The sequence below is a fragment of the Manduca sexta genome, chromosome 4 (genome assembly GCF_014839805.1).
Source record: "Manduca sexta isolate Smith_Timp_Sample1 chromosome 4, JHU_Msex_v1.0, whole genome shotgun sequence".
Classification (NCBI taxonomy): Eukaryota; Metazoa; Arthropoda; class Insecta; order Lepidoptera; family Sphingidae; genus Manduca; species Manduca sexta.
The window spans coordinates 3,351,092-3,369,478 of record NC_051118.1 but is presented as its reverse complement, the minus strand read 5'-3'; the positions used below and the strand labels follow the sequence as shown (position 1 = coordinate 3,369,478).

General features: G+C 38.5%; 1 protein-coding gene across 6 annotated transcripts in view; it reads right to left on the bottom strand.

The window, feature by feature from the left end:
* Positions 1-349: 349 nt before the first annotated feature.
* LOC115452577 overlaps positions 350-18,387 on the bottom strand; it is a 127,551-nt gene continuing 109,513 nt past the window's right edge. For 4 of the 6 annotated variants that reach the window (XM_037441453.1, XM_037441468.1, XM_037441462.1 and 1 more), the window contains exons 5-14: positions 17,664-17,813; positions 13,878-13,973; positions 9,606-9,719; positions 7,578-7,744; positions 6,700-6,898; positions 4,497-4,688; positions 3,939-4,097; positions 3,733-3,803; positions 3,457-3,630; positions 350-1,831 (exon numbers count right to left, since the gene is read on the bottom strand). In XM_037441453.1, coding sequence (XP_037297350.1) covers positions 1,642-1,831; positions 3,457-3,630; positions 3,733-3,803; positions 3,939-4,097; positions 4,497-4,688; positions 6,700-6,898; positions 7,578-7,744; positions 9,606-9,719; positions 13,878-13,973; positions 17,664-17,813 — 1,512 coding nt within the window. In that variant the 3' untranslated portion in view covers positions 350-1,641. The remainder of the gene's footprint in view (positions 1,832-3,456; positions 3,631-3,732; positions 3,804-3,938; positions 4,098-4,496; positions 4,689-6,699; positions 6,899-7,577; positions 7,745-9,605; positions 9,720-13,877; positions 13,974-17,663; positions 17,814-18,387) is intronic. The other 2 variants (XM_037441471.1, XM_037441477.1) reach the window with 1 other exon arrangement.

The following is an 18,387-nucleotide window of genomic DNA, read 5'->3' as shown; positions in this document are numbered from 1 at the left end:
ATCGAGAAAATATTCAAATTAACATGTATTTTCCATTTATTTTACAAGTATAATATTATGAATGCATTACTGAAATGTCTGGAAAATTCTACCGAGGATAATAGAAGTCTATAGAAAACAAATCATTTTTCTACCATTTTTACTTTAACCGATTAAAAGAATCAAAACACGCTAACTTTTAATTTCCTTTTACATTTACGTTGCTGAATTAATATTAATTATAATTGCATAAACTGCAAACTAACTGATATCATATTTAACCGACTTAAAAAACTAGGTTACTCAGTTCGTCGTATTTTTACACAAGGAATGTCTAACAGGACCCATGTCGACAATCAAAATGCAAGAAGATGTTCAAAAAGTTTATTTCTCTATCTGCCTCGATAGAAACCTCCTTCACACGTATCTAATGGAATAACATTACGTATAACGCACACTGAATCTTTGGCACAGACAAACATTTTAAAAACATTGTGACCTACGTGTGACTAACGTTTAGAATTTAACAATTTTGGATATGTTAAAATGTTTTGATGCCGTGTCTATTTCTTCGTAACTCTATTTGCGTCTTAGTCTATCTATGGCATAGCTGACGACAAACTACTTGAGAACGTAGTCTTGCTACTTATATATTTGTAGATCCAATAATAAATACTTAATCGATAGATCTATGACTATTTTGTAATTGTGTTATATCAATAGATGTGTAGAGTTACTAAGAAATAGACACGAACCGAATGAAATACATATTTTCATCGCAAGAGTTCAACACACACCAGCCTCATTTTTTACATTCTAATACAATAGGAAAATTAAATAAAAAAGAACATTCTAGCAAATAAAAAAACGGTGTTGCTTTAAAAAAATGCACTAGATTTTTGTATCATCAATTTTGACTTTAAGTACATTAAAAAAATAAATCAGCAATTGTGTACAATTTTTTAACAAAACATCTATTTCACATATGTAACGGTACTGCAAAGATTATTTCACGTACTCATACAAAACCAATATGTCTTTAATATAGCATTAATATGTTATGCTAAGAATAACTGCCTCTTATTCTCGTTCATGCAACGATACGGAAAACTCCGCGCAACTTTAAGAATAAGGGGCGAACTAAAAGATCCATTAGGAACGCAACTTAACTTCGAAAAATGCTTTTATTCTAATAAGAAAACGTCACTTCGTACGCGTTCCCAATGAATCGATGTACGTATTGAAATAGTTCATTCGCGGACAAATGCTTAGCTACAACACTAGCACTAATACGATAGTTCATTAAAAGATCGATCTAGTCGATTTGTACTACGTCACTTGGTTCACATTCGTTCACTCATTGTTCATTACGGAAACGAGCCGTTTGTTGTATTGGTACACTTAAACACAATCTGTCGATTCTGTAGTTTTTCACAAGGCAACCTCAAAAGTTTATTTAATCTGACAGTAACTACACTAAATATTTAAAACAGTTCAAATATGTCGACATTGCATCTCTCAATAGTTGTCACAATATGTCAGCTTTGACGACACTAGCTGACTCCAGAATGTTCTTCGACAATCAACCAAATTTGTTCACTTAGTCTCTTAACGACTCGACTACATACACGACTCGGTTCGATAATTATCGATATCGATAAATTACTTGGCGTCTCCTTTGAGCGCCCTCTCTAGTACAGCCTTGGAGGCTATTTCCACCGTGACAGTCTTGCTTATGGTCGACAGCTGTCCTTGGTCTGTGACGGGGTTCTCTGGCAAAGGCTCTGTCAGGATCCGTAGAGATGAAACCTTCGCCCTTTGGTAGGCCGACACCGTGTTCATGCCCAGGAACCTGCGGAAAAACAACTTTGGATTAATAAATACTTTTACCAACGTTGTTAAAATGATCAGTATATTATGTAAAGTTTGGTAGACGGGTAGTCAAAAAATATAGGGCATTTAAGAGAGTTTGTTATTGAGGATAGATCTGAATATGCCGCGTGACTAGCTCACTCTGACTTTATTTGAAGACTCGTGTCAAAATTTAACATTTTGGAATGTAAAATTTCTTATAGCTAAATACGAATAATATAAACATCGACATTTGAAAGGCTAATTGACATAAGCCACATTTTTTTTCGACAAAATTTAACTAGTTTAAAATAATATAGAAAAAGGTGCTGATTTTAAATATGTATGAAACTTAGTGTCGAAAAAATGTCGCTTAAGACAATTAGCCTTTCAACTGTGGATATGTTGAAAAGGACATACTTAGGACTTGAATTGGATATACTATAGATCGATTGGGTTTAGATCGACTCAACTCGAGTTGAATTCTCTTTAACTCGAGTTTAAATACTTACTTTATTTATGTTACGAAGATTTAATCTTAAATACTTAAAAAATAAATACATGATGAGTAAATAAATTCCTTTTTTATAGGTGAGTCATTACATTTGATAAAATAACCCAAAACAAATCATTACTCAGTTTAATTTTACCCAGTTAACTCGAGTTACGTGAATTTCAACTCGGGTTAGCTCGAGTTGTGTTTATCCCGAGTTGGCACATCACTAGGATATACTATGTTTGCTAAGATACAGCTAAATATAATTTTTATGGGCTTTTTATTACCTGCATCGATATGTCAAACAATTTGATTTTATTTTTTGTCTAGAAAACATTTTACGCCATTCTAAAGGTAACGAACGTAAAAAATAAATTATTTCGTGCAACAGAATTTATCACCAACACTTTGATTTTGTTTTAAAACAAGAATCTGTGTTGGGTTGCAATTTTATGACTCTCGTGTACTAAATTTAGATTTCAAGTACACTGGAGTCCATTTTAAGGGCATTGAAGAATATCGAAGTACAAAATGTCAAGGCATTAAATTTATTTTCGAGTAGACCTTTACTGTTTGGGATAAACTTGTTACACGGAGACATTAGGTTTTAATTATTATTATTTTACACAGGTACGTTTGCACTTGATTGTAAGTGAGTAGGGTACAGATAGGAAGCAACTAACGAGAAATTATTACCCCTCGCCAGTCGACATAATTACGTTGGCTTGTTTGAAAACGGATATATGCCGGCTGATGTCGGAACGCGACACAGTTACTCTTATTAAGCTTCAATTACACGCAGCCATTTTATTGCGGCAAGTTTTTTGATGGATAAATAATAATAATAGGTCGATATGGAAATTTTTGAGGGCCCATGTTCAGGCAGGACATCCTGCAGCTGATGATGAAGTTTTTGAGGCGAGTTTCGTTGCCAATGCTAACAAGAATTGACTCACTATTGTGTGAACACAAGGCAATTTTTTTATGTCCTTTCAAGAGTGCTCCGTTTAACTGAGATGTCGAGTGGTGAGTAGTGGTGAGTAGTGGTGAGCAGTGGTGAGTAGTGGTGAGCAGTGGTGAGTAGTGGTGAGTAGTGGTGAGTAGTGGTGAGTAGCGGTGAGTAGCGGTACCTGATGGCGACGTAGCAGACGAGCAGCGCTGCGCCGGCGGCGAGCACGCGCACGACGGAGGAGGCGCACAGCTGCACCGCCACCCACGCGAACGCGCCCGCCAGGCACATCACCGCCACCGCCAGCGCCGTGCGCACCCAGTGCACCACCGTGAACCCGCGCTCCCACTCCACCCTGCAACACACCGCCGGGCTCAGTGGTGACAACACATACACACAGGACCAGGTCATGAAATAAAAAGAAAATAAAATCTGAACTAAAAGAACCAAATTATACCTGTTCGTCTCCTGCACTAGGTAGGGTGTGTTGCAGACTTTGCATTTTAAACCGTCTGGTGTAGCCGCACTCTGGAATAAAAGTAGAATAAAAGTTCGGATATACAATAAATCAATTAGAAAAAAAAAGAAAAGCATAGAAAAGAAAGGAAAAGAAGAGAAAAGAAAAAAGAAGAAAAGTGATCGCTAGATGATTGTAGATCTCACCTCGACAAGCCACCGGCTAAGGCAGTCGTGGTGCACGGCGCTGACGTCGCCGGTGCAGCGGCACGGCCGGATCAGCGGCTCCGACCGCGAGCCGTCATAACAGATCCAGCAGTCGCGCGCCGACCCCACGCTGCCCACCAACGAGTCCGTCTCCACATTCTGCAACCATCACACCTTATTGTTATAACGGACCATATAACATAACAATTCTATAAATTATCTAGAATGTGTAATCTATACATATTTTTCATAGGGACCCTATAGAAAGTTCTCCGTCTATGGAAAACTCAATAAAGTAATTTTTGTTAATAAATCTGATATCAAACCCATATTATCCGGTCCTAATATACCGAAATTAAAAAAAAATAACAATGGCAATAACAATAGAATATTCAACAAATAAAATTAACATTTTCGTGATGTAATACTTGATCCAAAATGGCGGGTTAGACGATAAACTTCTATTCATGTCCCTCGATGTTCCTTACTGGTTTTCTTTATTACTCTCCTCAAGGACTTCTCACATCTGAAACACACGACACCACACAACCAACTCACCAAACCGCTCTTATTGGGCGCCGGCAATCCAGTCTCTAAATGATTTGTCTCTCTCTCTCGATACTCCAAACACTTTGGTGCGACAAAGACGGCGAGAACTACCTTGTAGATCATCCATTGCCACTGGCGTACCAACTGCACCATGTGCGTGACTTTCTGACGCCACGTGAGATCACGGGACACGACGAGACTCTGGGGATTTCGGGGGATTTTTAACTGAGTCTGGGGATTTTGATCCCGTTGTGAGGACCCGGACGAAACACGGTCAGCGTGGAAGCATATGTAACGAAGACAGACAAACGAGGCACCCTTGCGGCAATTGTCAAAATTCCAAGTCTAGTTTATACCCGACTACGCTGAAGCGAGGAAAGACAATGAACTTAACACCCTACGTATGTGTGTATGTATGTAAGATGTATGTATGCATGTCTCACTCTAGCATCACTCCTTATGGGCTGATTTTGAATAATGAGGTGTCTTGTCTATTATAATTGATGTACGTTTCATAACATTTGATAAATTTTTGGCCATTATTATAAGGTGGGTAATTAACTCCACTAAAAGTGCATTTATTTCTGTAATTTCCATTCCAGAGAAGATACCATCATCAGAACAACTATCAATGTTGCCAGCAGCAACACAAAATATATACTGCAAAGCAAAACGATTATAACAGCAAAAGCTAGCTCAGGATCGGAAGCAAGTGTCGAAGCTTGAAGACTAACAACCAGTGCCATAGCCAAGGAGGTGGATCAAACAAAAACCATTGACAAACCGGATGTCGTTTTGCAACGAGATTTCCGATAAGTACAAAACGTGTACCAATAATATTACATAAGTCGTAAAATTAACATAGTTTAGATAAAAAAAACATGTTTTTAAACTTATTTGAATATTTTTTCAATGTCGCATTATTATTTAAATCACAATTCCGGCCTTGTGTTATATAATTTTATTATTGCCTATCAATCAGAGGCCATCTAACAAGCTGGCCGCTGGTCTAATACCATTCGGTATAATACAAATTAGATAATCTTATGAAGGCTTTCAGATATATGATATCCAACACTATCGACTTAACTTGATTTTGAATCAAATATTTATTTTTATAAATTATTATAGCATTATAGGTGTACAGCTTTTGAGGCTTTTGATTTTCGAGGATAACAAATCAGAATTTTCTTATATAAATGATATTGACAAGACTTCTATTTATTACTTTGTAATTATTCTTCTGTCTTACTTATAAACTTGTTTTAGCGTTAAGAGGTGATTAAGAATTGCTTAAGTAGCTGTCAAAAACACCGTTTTCCTAATTTAAACTGTATTAAGAGGCAAGATGGCGGATTTTGACTTACAGCTGATCGAGTAGCTTTATGTATTAACAACGCATAAATTTGCGATTTTTTATAAGTAAGACTGAATATTTGTATATACACATTTGAAGAGACAACATACTGTTACTATTAAAAATTCAGAGGGGGACAGCCGACCACTCCGACCCCCCTCTGGTTACGCGCATGTCTCATACAATGTGCTGTACATCGTTAAAGTGCAAAGCCAACGACCGATACCAAAATGTACAGAACTCATCCGGTCATATAGGTTATCTGTTGCACGGATCGGCGACCTCATTACTACGCACAGACATTTATTGTCAACAAAATGGCTACTGTTTCCTCAATTACCTTATTATCATGGGTTGAACTCGCTTTTAATATTGAAGGTATAGGTAGACTTAACTTATGTACCCTCATTACTGTCGTAAGCCCTCAAATATTGAATGACTTAGTAAATGATAAAGTAAGACAGATTCACGAGTCAAGTCTATTGTTGTCCCATATGAGGGATAGTGTTGGTCCAGTATATGGTTCTAACATCACACCCTATTTAGAAACCGCGAAGCATTTATAAACGCGAACACGAATAATTCGCATTTATATTCGCGAATACGAACGTGCGATTTAGCAATTTTTACGAATATTTTCACATGACATATTATACTAAAACTATATTATAAAAATGATTAATACATTTTACTACAATAATTTATAATTTTACCGATGCGAAAAGTATATTATAAAAATGAGTAAATACAATTTTCGCATAATTTTACCGATGCGAATATTTACCAACGCGAATACGACAATTCCTCCCAAAAATTCGTTCGAAATTTGAAATTCAAATAAAGAATCCCGCTTACCTTGATGTCGTGATGGTGCGCCAACAGGTCCGCGAGCTTGGCGTCGTCGAGCTGCCTCGCGAGCAGCCGCCGCGGGTTCAGCAGCCAGAGCCGCTCCGGCGCCATCGAGTTCCACAGCACGCACGGGAACCATAACGCGACGCCGATCTCCGCCAGACGGAACACCAGGTCGTGCCAGTTGCGCGACACCACTGGCACTCTGGAACAATGCCAATTCAGGTTACGTTAAGATTAACTCAAAAACATAGACGTACACATTATATTCTATAAACACAAACGTCTATATAAACTTTTTGTTCAAATTCTGGAGTTAGAACTAAAGTCCGCTGCAGCGCCTAAACAAAGCGCTTTAATTAGAGTATAAGTAAAATGCCAACCAATACTGGATTGCAGTACAATTCAGTTGAACACAGCGAGTTTTCGGAATCCAGTACGTAGTACGGTTCGGAATGCTAGTATGAGCTAGTTCGTAGTACATATATACCGATGATCAAAAACATCTTCAACTAGAAGCAGACCACCTGTCCGATGGTCAAATGGCATCGTGAGGTATGCCGGCAAGCAGTGGACGAGGCTTGCATAAGACCGAAAAGACTAATGTGATAAAGAAGAGGCCTGTTCTCTATATTATACGATATTTGTAACTGCCTGGATAGCGATCACTGTACACAAGGTGTACAACCCATCAGTGTCCCATGTAAGTGTGTCGCGTTCTGAAATCAGCCTGGGTATATCTGGTTTGAAAAGGCCGCCATTTTGTGTCGATTGGCGCGCTATAATCATCGCTTATTAGTCAATACTGCCACCTATCTGCCATTCCACTTACCATCAGGTGCAATGAAGCGACTATACCGTGTTTCTGTATAAAGTATACATACTTGGTCTTCCAGAACTCGCTGAGCGTCTCCGATGCGAGGAATCCCGCGATGAGGATCAACATGAGCGCCTGGCTGATGAGCCCGAGCCGGGACTGGTGCAGCTGCGAGTGATCCACCGAGCGCGGGTCCACCGTGCCGTCGCCATCAGACAGGTCCGTCTGGATGCCCTGGGGGGACAAAATTTTCATCGTTATCATCATCATCGACATCATCATCATCAACAACAACATTATCATCAACATCATCATCATCGTCATTATCATTATCAACATTATCATCATCAGTGACAGGTTGACATTGACGTAAGATCAGGGTGCTCTATTCCGTCTATAAGAGCAAATCCGTCTTTTTGCAATTGCGGGCGCTCTATTCGAAAGACAGCTTAGATAGCCGTATAGGCAGGAAAATAACAAAATCCCCTATTTACCTATACGGCCATCAAAGCTATTGTTCCAATAGAACGCCCGTAATTGAATAAAGACGGACATACCCTGTACACGGCAGAGGGCCTCCTAACCTTAAATATTTTTAGCGGAATTACACAGAATAATGAAATAGTATAATATTCCCTTATTATAAAAGATATTATTTTGGTATAGCGGATGTGAATAATGCTAATAAGATTCCACCCTGCACAGTGCACAGGTGTTAAGACACCAATATTATACATTTACCTATAAATCCAAACCAAGTTAGGAATATTCACGGAAACGTACTCTCGAACGGAGCGAATCAAACGTAAACATAATGCAATCACACCTGTGTAAAGTGGACAATTTAACGTGTGACTACGGACAGCCGAGCAATCAATCATTAGACCATCGTAAGCCGATTTCCGATTAGATCAAACCGTAAAAACCTTAACGAATTGTGTATTGTTGTACAGTCAAGGATGACATGATTGATTTACTGACGTTTGTTGGCAAAAAGATTTTCCTATTCCGGTAATTGTATCTAGTAATTCTTGTTTGTCTACCACCAGTGATCCTGTTTATCTTTGTCCTCTCTAAAGCCACTGGACCCATCGATATATATGTACTATGTACTAGATTTGGCGTATCGTACTCATTGAGTTCGACTCAAATGTACTGCAATCCATACACCTGGGTAGTATGATTTCAATATTGAAAGCGTGTGGTTAGAACTCGAGTCTAAGTGTAAACCTGGATGTGAATAAAACTAGTCAATTAAGTAAAACTATTTGTTGTTCAAGTGAATAAATAGGTAAAAACAGTGAGGTTTTGATTGCCATTTTCGTTCAGATTTTAAACAAATAGTTTATATGGACGTCCCTGTCTATAGAATATTTAGCGGCATAAAGGTAGACGTCACTGTAGAGGAACAGATGGTTGCGTTCCTCTATGGAAGGGGAAGATCTCCAGTCAGGCAGATGTGGCGCCTGACCGGCCGCGACCCATCTAACGGTTACTATTCGGAGGTGGTATATATGCAGCGCGTCGCTCAAATTCTGCAATCGCAATCCAGTATCGTCTGTCGCCATCTAGTGTGATTGTAGCGCGTTCATCACAATTATGTCAATACCACATAGGTCTTCTCGTAGTTCCATTGATATTGACGAGATGGCGGTATGGATACTAATTGTAACGCCACAAATATACGTCAATAATTGGGTACCGGACTCATTTTTGTTCTTTACTATTATCAAATATTTACATAATATAAATTATAACACAGAAGGAATATTGAAATCCGTTAAAAAATCAACAAGTTATAAGTCTTTGAATTTCGGTGGAAGGGGTAATTAACAAGAAACAGAAAAGAGACGAAATACCCACGTGTGACGTCATCGGGAATTACGACGCGTGCGAAAGAAAGAGATAAAGCGATATCCCCTCATCGCGCCCACTTCTGCACATTACAATATTTTCAATATGAATTACTCGCTCATTTTTAACCGATATTTATGCAGTACTTCTTTTTCGTATTATTAACCATTACATATAGAATAATGTACAAAATCAAGCATAGGCCGGTCCCCTATAAGACCGCTGTGCAGATGTATCTCACCTGTTTGGTAACGAGCGTGTCCTGCACGTCGTCCCCGTCGGCGGCGGTGGAGGGCCCCGGCCGCGGCGATATGATCGTGCACACCTTCGTCTCCTTCAGGAACTCGCCGCGGAGCTGTGAGCAATGCAACCAATTTAATTTGAAGTTGGTTAATTAAATGTTTTTTCCGACGTGCACGTCAATACGTCCCGTGAAATTGAAAGCTGATAAGCGATCAATACTTCAGAATCATAAAAGTCCTATTTCATTTTGAGGATTTAAGAATAATCATAAAAGTCCCATTTCATTTTGAGGTGTTCCCCTCAGCATTTTGAAAGTTCAAAGTCCTATACTAATGAAATTTAAATGAGACCATTCAGAAGCTCAACGAAATCGAAATCAATAAAAAAATTGTTTACTCCGATCATGCGGTCAAAAATGATCGCTGAACAAACATAAACAAAAATTTTACTACGGACAGACAACCTTTTCTCATTTGAAGTCGATTAAAAGTAAAAAAAAAAAACAATATTTCTTGTGGCAAAGAAACATCAGGATGTCCACTGCTGAACATGGGCCTCCCCAAGAGATTTCCAAATCGATCTATTATAAGCGGCCCACATTCAGAGACCTCCTGCGACTGTTAGGAGGTCATCTGTCCACCTCGTGGGTGGAAATCCGGTGCCTACCAAAGAAGCCACCTAAGTATAAATTTCTCTCTAACATATCTTTCAAGGTATGACAATGTAAACTGAATCAGCGGAATTTGAGCCAGCATTTCTTTAGAATCCTGTATGAATAAGGGTCTTCCCTAAACAACTTTTAGCAATAGCAAGCCGCGACCGCAGCTAATGCCCAGCGTCAACTACGAACATGTCTGTGGAATCGAATGGAATTGAATTGCATTGATGCGTCATTTGCTATAATGACGAATTTGCGTTCATTACAATCCAAATCAAACCACCAAACATCTATCTATACATATTATAAAACGAAGTCGTCAAAAGCTGTCTGTCTGTGTATGATCGATTTTCTCAAAAACTATGGAACGGATTTTTCTACGGTTTTTACTAAAAGATAGTGCAATTCTTGAGCAAGGTTTAGGTTAATAGTACATTACGGTTTTATGTAAATTGGCTGAAATATAACGATTACTGTTAAAGAGGTCGCGTAGTTGTGAAAAATCTCGTCGGAAGGGATTTAAGCGGAAAAACCTTAGTGACACACTGATATCCACGCAGGCGGATCCGCGGGCACAGCTAGTACAAAATACCCTTTGATTCTGGTTTAATCGACGCCAGGCAGAATACGATCGCACACCAACTTCAACAATAGTGTCTTTACGATCAATCGATGAGATTCTTGTTATGGCCCCGGATCGCTTTGTTTTAATGCATTATGATTTAATACAATGGAATGCGAAGGATTGTTTTTCCTGATCGTAATCGGAAGTTTGTGAGAAAGTGTGACTGGTGTGGTTCTAGAAATCCATACGGGGAACTTATACTAAGCGTACTCGTCACTCTAGTATGTTTAAACGGCTAAAATTTTTGAATTGTTGTAGGTAATCGATTGAAATTTACACACAATACTGTTTATTACAATTAATGGTGGCAGCCCCTGATCTAGGGGGGGCAAGCCAGGACCCGTGCCCCAGGCGGCGAATTCTTAGGCCGGCAAATTCACACTTGGCAGAGGCATACACAACTCATCATTAACGCAACTTTGACTACTGAGACGTTCAGTACATTAAACACATAAATTATTTCCCGCGGGGCGCGAAATGATGATGATGATGATGAGACAGGTAAATATGCATATAGGTGGTCGGGGGCGGCATTATCCAGATTTTGCCCCCCCTCCAAAATACAAGATCCGGGACTGAGCGGTGGCAGAGTCCTTATAAACCGATTCTTGCCGGCTTTTCATAATGTGATATCTAATTATATTTAAAACGATTTCCAGACCGCGTTTATGCATATTAGTACCTATAAGTTGTCTGGTTCCGTTTCCGAAAATTTCACCCTTCGCCACTGATAATGAATATTATTTTAATAAACTATGTAAAAAAAAAAATTATATACTCGTATTACTCATAATAAAAGTAAACATATTTTTTTAATTGCTTTAGTTTATACTTTAGCTTATAAACGTTAAAGTCTTTATCCATAGATTCTCCGGCTGTCCAAGATTGTGACCTAAACTAGACCTTTATTCCATGCCCATAAGTCACTCTCAATGGGCTGCCTGCAAATGCTTGACAGTCGAGTAAAGCGGTTAAACTCGGTGTGATTTTAGTATATACTCCAAATAACAACACTCATAATCATGAATTATATTCGCGTTACTTTGATGGTACGGAACACAATTATACATACATTAATCCAACTCGAAACAACCAATACATCTCTACCTTTGCATACCGAGCAATAAAACAAAAACTCACCATAGACGTATAATGCTCAAGCCATTATCTCGACAATAGACTATAGCAGACCCATACAAGACCTCAATGGGTACTTAGTTAAAGTGAGCAATTAACTAACTATATTTGGATCTCTATTAATTTTGCAAATGGTTCGTGACCGACGCAAAACCAAGTCATTGTTGAATTGAAGGACAGATCGCTTCCGTGTGGAGTTAAAGTATAAATACAAATAGGATAAATATAAATACAAAAAGGATTTACCATCTCATTTACCTGCGCAAAGTTCGGTTCAGGTCTTTAACCCGTCATAATAAGACTTCAAAAAAGAAAGAGGTTACTCAATTCTACGTGTTTTTTTTATGTATTTTACCTCGTAACTTTGTCATTAATTAACCGATTTGCAATATCCCGTTTTTATTTGAAAGAATATACTTCCAGATTGATTCCATATGTAGTGTTTGTGTCCTAAACATTGTTGGCCATGGCAACATAGGTATAAAGTATAGGAGTGGCAACACTCGAGTGACGTGTCGATCACAAGGGTAGTGGCCGTGTGACGGCAGCCCAGTGTTGCCAGAAGGTTACATTTCTTACATTTTTCGTTACTTTTGACCCCCTGGCGTAACATGTAAATAATTTTTAAATTTAAGGCAATTTTTGTAACTTTTGAGAACAACAAGATTTGTAATACTAAATTTTTATTGTAAACAGTTTACGAACGCATTTCAATTCAACGCATCCAAATTGAACGCAACTAAAACTGGCGGGTCTAAAAAGTAATTCACTCCACATCATACTCAGAGATTACTCGCCATGACATAATGAAACGTATCTTGGATATATTAAAACTTGATTTTGCTTGAATGTGCGCGCGCACGTTTCCTACTTCGCAGGTTCCCTCGGTTCGCGGTTTCGTAGCTACAGAAATGCTTGGCCAAAAACACGCAAATTAAAAGAAAAACAATAATGTAACTTTTGCAGCCAAAATGTAACATTTCAGGAAACGAAACGAAATTTACGACTCAAGGGCCCTGGCAACACTGCGGCTGCCGTAAGGGACAGACTACTGGAAAGTGACGCACGCTCTGCTGGTGTGACACCGAGCCAATCACATTGAATACCTAAGTTACGGAAATACATTACACCATAGATATTGCTACCTTAAACCTAGATAAGTGCATTAACAAATATACGAAAACAATGCATAATTTCAATTAGTCACCGACTCCAAAATCGGTAACCAGTATGTACAGGTAATGTTAAATATTTTTTATTTTTAGTGGTTTTTGAAGGCGGTTTAATTTTTTGTTCATGTTATTTTGGGATTTGCAGACAGGTATGAGAACCAGCTAAGCGAATTTCGTCATAATTGCGTCGACTGTCGAGGGGCAACCATCTCTCGTCAGTAGACATTCTATCGGAACCCACTCCATAATCATCTCTACTAAAACTAACTTTCTATTGGAACCCACTCCACTTACCATCTGAGCAGTGGGATCATTTTGGTGTATCAGTATAAAAAAAAAACTATTTGTCTAATAACTTTTAGGACGTAGCGCACCAATGCTTGCCATGTTGCAGCATTTTAAGCGGAGATGGGAGCCCTTGCGGACTCGGACAACTGTTCAATAAGTACAGTATACATTGCCACACCTTTTAGGCTTTTAGTGTCTTATCGTTTTATTTTTCTTTTATTTCAAATTATTATAATTAGGTATCATTTCTGTTCATACTAATAATTTATGTTTAGTGTGAGTTATAAACAAACGTATTTCTTTCCTTTCTTCTATTTTAAAGTTATTTACTTCCATTTTTGGCACAATTGTGACTACACTAAGTTTATACTTTAATAAAAAAAAACTTACCTTAAAATACACCTCAACTCCGTAAATAAGGAAGAAGATGACCACAACGAACAGCAGAACGGCATAACAACCGTTGAACACGTGCTGGTAGAAACTCTGCAACAAACAGAATGTGTATCGGACATTATACGAGCATTGTGTACAAACAACGTTATCTATATAATAATAGATAAATGTGTTATTGTAAACATAAATAAGGCGTAATTTAGGTATTTGTTGTCTATAATTTGATTATTATGAGTGAGTGTAAAGTTTATTGGTCTAGATCAGACGCACTCAACTTTTTTTGTACGGGCCGCAAAGATGTAGTTTTTATGCCTCAGGCCGCAACAATTCATTATCTAAATGTCTGAAAACGAATTAAAATTTAACATTTTGTTAATTTCAATAAAAAGTATTCACAATTGACTGAATGATTTTATGCAGCTCATGTGATTTTACCAGTTTCATTAGTTTTGGTGAAATTTTCTAAGTCAGGTAAGCTCTTTGCTGAATCTCAGCGGGCCGGAGTTTGAGAGTAGCTGGCCTAGATTGCAGTAATTGTCGCCTGGCCGTCTAAAAAGCGGAAAGCCTAAGAGGGGAATTTCGAAGGAGGGTTCCGTTGCGGTAGGAACATCCACCAAGAGTATCAGTTCAATTTCCAATCTCGCTTACGTCAGCTTTAGTGGCAAAGTCTAAAGAAAAATGTCATTTAACAAGCCTACTACGCAACCTTACTTCGGTGAAATAGACCCTAAGGCTGTCATTTTAGAGATGTGTTCATAGGATTCTGTGTTAAACATAGATGAGAATGTACGTCTAACTCAGTGATAAGCTTGGTCCTATCACATCATGGGACTAAAATAAAATATGCGACCAGTAACCCAGTATACACCTACACAAACATAAAACTATTTCGGATTTTATATTATTATTCTCCCGACGTTTCGGAGACTTTGCAGCCTTCATGGTCACAGAGGACTGAGGTTTAGGTCGTCCGCAAAGTCAAACTTACAATATCTACCTACATTTTACAGTTATACAGATTTTTTAGGGTTGCGTAGGAAAAACTGGAACCCTTACAGGATCACTTTGTTGTCCGTCCGTGCGTTCGTCTGTCAAGACTCTTTTTCTCAAGAACGCGTGGAGTCATTAAGCTGAAATTTATATCAAATACTCAGGTCTACTGTCCCTTAGATATACCTACAGGTTTGTATGAAACCCTCGGTGCGCGAGTCCGACTCGCACTTGACCTGTTTTTTTTTTAAATGTAGACATTTATACTATAACTAGCTTTTCCCGCGGCTCCGCCCGCGTTATAAAGTTTTTCAGGCTAAAGTTTTCCGTTATAAAAGTAGTAGTTTCTCGGGAGCCTATGTTCTTCCCAGGGTCTCAAACTGTCTCCATACCAAATTTCATCTTAATACGTTGGGTAGTTTTTGAGTTTAACACGTTCAGGCAGACAGATGCGGCGGGGGACTTTGTTTTATAATATATTTTTTAGAACTTTTTAAGAGGAACAATCCCGTCATACATCATTGTTGCATAACTTTAACCGTTTACGCAGCGCACGCAACGGAAGCTCTCAAAACTAATATTTTTTCCCCGTTTTTGCAACATGTTTCATTACTGCTCCGCTCCTATTGGTCATAGCGTGATGATATATAGCCCATAGCACTCCGGGATCAAAGGGCTATCCAACACAAAAAATATTTTTTCAGTTCAAACCGGTAGTTTCTGAGATTAGCCATTACTGCTCCGCTCCTATTGGCCATAGCGTGATGATATATAGCCTATAGTACTCCACGAACAAAGGGCTATCCAACGCAAAAAGAATTTTTCAGTTTGGACCGGTAATTCCTGAAATTAGCCATTACTGCTCCGCTCCTATTGGGTATAGCGTGATGATATATAGCTTATAGCACTCCACGAACAAAGGGCTATCCAACGCAAAAAGAATTTTTCAGTTTGGACTGGTAGTTCCTGAGATTAGCCATTACTGCTCCGCTCCTATTGGGTATAGCGTGATGATATATGGCCTATAGCACTCCACGAACAAAGGGCTATCCAACGCAAAAAGAATTTTTCAGTTTGGACCGGTAGTTCCTGAGATTAGCGCGTTCAAACAAACAAACAAACAAACAAACAAACAAACAAACAAACAAACAAACAAACAAACAAACTCTTCAGCTTTATATAATAGTATAGAGTATAGATAAACCGCGATTAAATCCGGAAAATAGTTATATTTCAATATCTATCATTCGAGTAAACATTACAAATCATTATTAATAAACAAAGTTTAGATACATTTTTTTATGTTACATTAATAAAAAAATCTATAAGTAGTAAGTACACATTACATTATACGCTATCAACATTTGTTGTTTATTTTTCGACCTTTCATTAGACAAATACGACATTCATGTTTTAGTTATCTTTATATTTTCCGATAGGTCATCACGTCGATGATCATTATGTTTATTTGTTCTTGCGTTGTTTTCATTATTAAAAGCCATGGCATTGCCTGTCTCTCTTTAATATTTAGTTTTTTCTGCTCAGTCTCAGCCCGGAGTCTGACTGAGTAAATGGCATTGCGCTGAACTAATATTACATGGGCCTAACACAACTGCCTAAATGCAAGTATGTTACACCTCTACCTGCCCCTGAATAGCAAAAAAGGCGTGATGCTATACATGTAGATATATCATATGCATCAGTTTAAAGCCCAGTAATTACATTGAATAGATTTAACTGCATATTGACACAAAGTGACTGAAGTTGACTGCACCTCGTGGTAGGTTGAGTGGGGTCCAATAGAATGTTGACTGACTAGTGATGATTACCCCTCGGCAGTCGACACAATTACGCCGGCCTGTCGGAACCGGATAAACACAGGCTGATCCACTCGACACACTTAAGCGGACCACTATAGCAGGTTGTACCAATGTACGTGTGTGTACCGGTGGTCGCTTTTAGAGTGGATATAAAATATAATCTACCAGCCAAATTGACCCAAAAAAGACACATTATTGTTTCCTACGCAAAAATTATGCCATATTTTTTATAAACAGAGCAATCGGTTGACTATGCGTGCACATGTCACAGGCCTGGCGCCGCGGTGCGCCAGGCACATGTGTCCGATAATTATCTGCGTTGACATATATTTTATTATGTCATGAAAGTTTTAATGTTATAAGTAATTTACATATTATAACATATTTAAATGCTTACAACGGCGCATGTAGATGTGTATCGGACAAAACTATTACTTAATTACGAATCATGAGTGGCAACAAACTTCTGTCATTAAAATTAATTTTTTTAAAAAGATTTATTCGAATCGTTTATTTTTATTTTATAACAAGACTTGCGTGTGAGCACGTGAGTGAAAATATGTAAAAAACACACAGAATGACCAGAAATGTAACACTCCAGGATAGCATAAAAAATCCACTACTTGATATGATAGAATTTTCTACAGAACCCTAATATGGACACATAACCGAAAAAGAACCCTAATATAAAAACGCATTCAAAACCGCAAAAAAAATTAAAGCGATTTTATTATATTATTCTTGGACACTTGGTTTAACGGTAAAGGAAACCATAGTGAGGAAACCTGCATACCTGAGAAATTCTTTATATGTATTTTGAAGGTGTGTAAAGTCTACCAATCCGCACTAGGCCAGCGTGGTGGACTAAGGGACAATCCCTCTCAGTAGTACAGGAGACCCGTGCCCAGCAGCGGGACAGTATCATACATTTTTATCCTAGGGAAAAAAAATAAATATCATTTTTCCGTACCTTCGTGTCGGGCGAGGTGTCTGCGATGGTGGTGGTGAGCACCTCTGCAGCCAGCAGTGAATAGCTGATCACGTTGAACGTCACGAACGCGAGGAACGACTTGGACAAGAACCTCGGCCTCTCCCATCTGATGTCGCGGAGGTGGAATACCTGAGGACGAAGGGGAGTGTGATAAGTCCTGTGATAACATCTGCTTTTCCTGCAATTATATTTTAAGAGGTTTTTTATATTAAAGGTCTGTTTAACAACTTCTGATTTAATGCTATTGGTCACACAAATGTATAATCCGATCAAATACAAATGCCACAGTCTAATCTATGCTCCCCAATGAACTGCAACGTCTAATTCTGCTGCCGAGCCACAGTGTGTAGCCACTGTTGTGATCCGGTTTGAAGAACATTGTAGCCAGTGAAACTACTGGACATAGTAAGACTTAACATCTCATGTCTCAGGATGACGAACGCAGTGGAACACCAAACAATACTTTGTAATGCAAGGTGTTGGATGGTGCTTTGTCGCCGTTCATTTCATCGTTTCCTCACCCAGAGATATAAGAAATGTTGTCCAAGCTAAGAACCCCACAACCTTTCGGTCTACACCACGTTGACGCTGCCAAAAGCCACTAGACCAATAAATAATATGAGCAAAGCGGCTAAACCTAAGAAGTAGCCGAAGTATACTATCGTCGATATTTATGACGGTGGCCTTATATCTAGATTTGGTC